We start from the raw sequence: 5291 nt of genomic DNA on the forward strand, positions 1-5291 counted from the left end.
GTTAATTTTCTCGCCCATGTTACGGTTCTATGTTATGTAATTTGGTAATTTACTTGTCAACGTTATAATTTGATCGGTATAATGTTCTTAAAATTGGAATAGAAAAAGAACAAAATCAAATTTTTGAATAATCTCTTCAAGGTGCACACCCCTTACTACACACTAATTCTGTGCCTAATTCGTGAAAATCAGCTGAACGGTTTAGGCTCTATGCGCGTTGCAGAGAGACATCCCGACAGAGATTCGGACAAATATTCCAAGAGAGATCTGGACAGATATCCAGACAAAATTTGAGCTTTATTATTAGTAAAGATTGATATATTTGTTTCATTAATAGGTTATTTACTTATTTATATATTTTTTCAGTAATGGAAAATTTAAATTTTCATTCATTAAAACACAATTTTTAACATCTAATATTAAATCAAAAGAAGATTTTTATAACAGTCAAATCAAAATTTCAAATTGCATTTATAAGCCTTACTTTTTTCATGAAAGCACACCTAGAATCTTCAGTAAATTGTGGCAAACATGAAAACAACAATTGCACCATATCCATTAATGCATGTTCAGCTGATCTTCTCAAAAGTTCTAGAAAAAGAATTGGAAAAATTAGGAAAAGAAAAATGATTTTCATTGTGAGTTACAGTTGACTTGAAACTATATTATATGCAGTAGAATATAAGAGTAATATAAGAACAAACTTGAAGGATATAAAAACAAAACCCAACCAACTGCTGCATTAATAGAGAAATTTTATATTTACACGAGTTTCAGCATAAAACGAAACTTAAAAGAACAATTTTAAGGTAAAACATTATTTAATGAATTACTCATTGTTTGTATGTAAAATACTTGTAAACAGAATTTTGTGAGTAAATTCAACAATTACACAGTATTAAAAAAAGGTTATTACCACTTAATCTAGTTTCAAAGCAAATTCGAAAACAAGACTGCATTATTTCACAGACAGATTCATTAGTTAAGAGCACACCAAGTGGAGTGAGCAACAGCAGCCTCAAAACATGAAGTATCTTCATCAAAACAACCTCATCTGAAGCAGAATCTGTTCCCATGAAACGTGCATGCGTTACTGCATCAGCTATATTTTCAGCAGCCAAAGGTGCAGTTGAATGTTTGGCATCTGGAAAAAAAGAAGAAAAGTGTAGGTTTTATTTAACAAATTCTAGCTATTTTCTGAATAAAAGGACCCCGTAGTGATGCAACTGATTACATTATTTATGATACCATCTAATTTGGTTTGTTCTAAGATACTTAATTAAAGTAAAGTAAAGCAACACCAATTTTATTAATTTTTTTTATTGAAATATTTTTGTATCTTTGATCAATATCAAACTTAGTTCTAATTGTAAAAGTAATGTTTTGGGTTGAAAATATTTTTTGGGGGGAATTAAACCCTCGTTACTCTACAAACTTATTTAAATTTTTACATTCCCCATCACGAGTCAAGGATTGTATAAATAAACTAGTAAATTTATTAAATATTGAATAATTTATCACATTTACCAAGTTTATTATTGGTGTGTAATATAATTGGTGTGTATTGTGTATAAATACTGATAATTATATACAATCATCAATTAATCACATTTAACGTAACATATGAAAATTACAAAACAGAAACTTAAAATTGAGTTATAAAAACATTCGTCTCTGCACCATTTTTTTGAAAAGTCCATAAAAATGGATTGCTTGCTGAAGGCCTTTTGAGGAAACTTTTCTAACTCCATTTTTACCCTCTTTGTTGTGTTTTATATTTAATATTTATCAACTTGCATGGTTTACATTTCTTTGTGTCATTTAGCATAATTGTTGACATGGCTATTTATTGTTTCTTTTTTCTTTTTGCCATGGCAACAAAAGAAATTAGATAGAATAGTGGAAATATTTGGATGGAATGTGAATGCTGCTTTTCTTGCCCCTTGTTGGCGGAAAATATTATTTTATATTTTTATATGAATAACTGTTCTTATTAAATTTATTTTCAGTTTATTCAAAAACTTTCTCAGCCAAAATATTTATAAAAGCTCACCAATATCATTCAATTATCTGGGGAAATTATTCGACCAAGGGGGATCTTTAACATTGCCTCTATGGGGAAATATTCACTTCCGGAAGGTTTTACTCGTATAAGCAGAGTATTTGTTAATCCATTACCCGATACATCGAGGCTTACAGTATTGATTTTTGTGTCTAAATATCATTTTTAAATTCTTTAAATTACTTTAATTAATTGAAGGAAAAAAAAATATTAAAGTAGCAGACAAGTCATATATCATGACATTTAGGTAAATCATTGGATGACAAAAAATGTGCTTTTGAATTTCTAAAGTCTTGCAGCTATGGGACTGATAGTATGGATACCTAAGAGATTTCACCCCAATTATTGAGATGTCCCCTCAATTATTATCTTTTATTTATTAATTAACACATATGAAAAAAATAAATTAGTTTCATCAGTTCGTTTACTATGCACAAATTTTTATTTTTGTTTTTTCGTTCTTTTTCCGATTTCCTCTTTTTATTTTTATTTTTGTGATAAATTTATTTCACTGAAAAACAATTTATTTCACATGCAGTGTTATGAAATATGATGAAAACATATGCCTTAACCAGGGTTCACCGATATATATCAGGAGTATCTTGATAAAGATCCAATATTTATTTTGAAAATGTCATGATATTTTGATATTTTAGATATTTATTTTCTCAACTACTGTATTTTCAATATGAAAAGTACATCAATCAATGTAATATTGTTCATTTATTATTAAAATTAACCAAAAAGTTATGTTCTATATTTTTATGATATATTAATACATTAGTAATATAATTAAATAATGTAATATTCCTTTTTTAGTTGTATTTTATATTCATAAAATTATTAGTAATGCAACAATTTTAATCCAGATTAAAAGTACCTAATTAAGCATTAAATGGTGGTCAGAAAAAAAGATAATGTCTTATAAGTGTGCACCGACTAATGCATATTTTTTTTTTTAAATCATATCACTGTGTAAAAGTAGCTAACAAAAGAAAAATGAGCAAACCAGCTAATGCTACATTAACTCTTTTAAATTGATAATAGTGTAAAAAGAAATATTAAATAAAGATAACGAAAGAAACCTTAATTTTAAGTCTACAAAGGGTGTTACAAAATAAAGAATGATTTGAGTATGCATTTACTATTTTGACTTTAGTTTGCGCTGATTGAAAACATCGGATGCATAACGTAAAGCGGGTAAGAATGGTTTGGAGGGCGAGATTGATAGAAACCCCAGTTTTGATGTAATGAGCATTCGTAATGCACTCTGGGCTAGTCCAGTTTCAATAGGAACTATTTTGTGCAACCTTCTCCGATAATGAGAGAGTTGTTATCAATGTCAAAACGGCCCGCCAGATGATAGTAAATTTATTTGTGGTGAGCAACTGGTGCTACGTGTTTGTAGGTAGCTCGGAAATTCATGCTGGTGGACTTTTAGTGCAGAAGGAATCACAATTTCGTATGTACCTTTTGCTTTCATATTGCATAAAGAAAGTTATCTCTAATTTTCATTCAAAAATAAAATATTTTGATGTTGCAACAGTTACAAATGTGAAAAGTTTATAATTTGGAGGGTGATTGTGGTACAGTAATTAATCGAAATTTTGGAGGGTGAGTTGGGTTATCAGGGGGAAAAGTACCCAGAAAAAATCACCAATGTAGATGCAAGTGAGTTTGAAATTTTAACAATGTTGAAGCGAGGTAAGTTTTGGCATTGGCCTGAAAAAGATAAGATTTGGTATCCATCTTCAAAAATTATGAAGAAAATAAAGCCTTTGTTTTATCTCGATTTTATGATGTATTTGATTCTCCAAAGCTCAATTTTCAGAATAACTTACATCTACATCTCTCCCTTTAAAATATATGAGAGGTAGAGTATGGTACAAACCACCAAAACCTATATGAAAACGTTGAAACATGTGCTGCACCCTTCTCACCCGTAAGGAGGGGGTGAGAATAGTACAAAGAAAAATTGCTCTGGAGGGGTGTGGATGAAGATTCTCAAATTATTTCAGGGTCGGAATCTAAAGCCCAAGGTCCTAAACTACAATAATAATAATGCAACTTTTTTTTTTTTTTTGAATGAAAGTTGAGTATTTACAGTCAGAAGGGTATTAAAACCACCATAGTCACCCGCTTTTTACGGTACCAAAATATCCGATAGATATCAAAATATCGGATATTTTCAATAATTTGGAAAATATCATGCTATTTTCAAACCCCAAGACACTGAATAACAGATTTTTTCTCACCAATTTCAACTAATAAGAAATTCTGTTCATAAAGAGACAGATAACAGAAGAAAATTACCAATTAATCCATACGAAAGAAATTTACTAATTGCAGACAAGCCAAGGCCAGTTACTGGTCCAGTTGTGTTTTCAGCCCTTATAACATCCAGAAATGGAGACAGATACGTGATTGGTTCCATGTCATTGATGGTGTTCACTTGATTTAGCATTTCTTTCAGTTCAGTAAAATTTCTCAATAAAATGTCTTGTTCCTCCCTCCTAAAAGATAAAAAGACTGTAAGAAAAAAGTTACACACTGCAAAGGATAATTGATTTACACTGTTTGAATTCCTTCACTCGCACAGGAAATGAATACCGAACAGTCTTACATGGTCCTGCCCAATGTATGATTTTTAAATTACCCTCCCCCCTTTTTTTTGCAAATAATAACAGATGAATCAATATAAAATCAGGAATGCAAATTCTTTTAGAAATATGAAGTTTCTTCAAAAAGTGGAGGTATCTGAAATACTTTTCTGGCCTCACCATGAGGCAGTTGCAATTTTTCAATTCTTTACCCAACATGACCACCTGGGTGAACATCTCTCAAGAATTAGAAGCTCCCTCTCTTGAGACAACAGAGAAACAATTCTCTATTCCATACGTTCTTTTTATGGAGATGATGTCATTATAGATGGTTCTTTTCCGCTGAACATTTTTTCTGCGGATTTTCTGGTTGAAAAATACTGGGAAATGCATTTTTCAATAATAATAATGATAAATTCAAATCATAAAAATAAAAATAAATTTTAAAAAAAGCTTATTTTATTGCTCTTTTTAATTTGCTATGCTGAGTTTTTTTTTTTCCAAGAATATGAGAAATTCCGGCAGGAGTTCTGCCCTAAATTACAGCCCTTGATTTGTTTTTTAAAAAAATTAACCTTAAACAATTTCAAATCTTTATATATTAATAGGCAAGCCATTTTCTTTCAGTA

General features: G+C 30.0%; 1 protein-coding gene across 1 annotated transcript; it reads right to left on the reverse strand.

Moving 5' to 3' along the window:
* Positions 1 to 484: 484 nt before the first annotated feature.
* LOC129232997 (Golgi-specific brefeldin A-resistance guanine nucleotide exchange factor 1-like) lies at positions 485 to 4881 on the reverse strand (the record flags this gene model as incomplete). The annotated part of the gene is made up of 4 exons (XM_054867077.1): positions 4829 to 4881; positions 4376 to 4575; positions 917 to 1144; positions 485 to 591 (listed from the first exon to the last, which is right to left on the reverse strand). Coding segments are annotated over exons 1-4 (588 nt in total), but the record flags the coding sequence as incomplete, so codon positions are not given.
* Positions 4882 to 5291: the final 410 nt, after the last annotated feature.

This window comes from Uloborus diversus, unplaced genomic scaffold (assembly GCF_026930045.1).
Source record: "Uloborus diversus isolate 005 unplaced genomic scaffold, Udiv.v.3.1 scaffold_1478, whole genome shotgun sequence".
Classification (NCBI taxonomy): Eukaryota; Metazoa; Arthropoda; class Arachnida; order Araneae; family Uloboridae; genus Uloborus; species Uloborus diversus.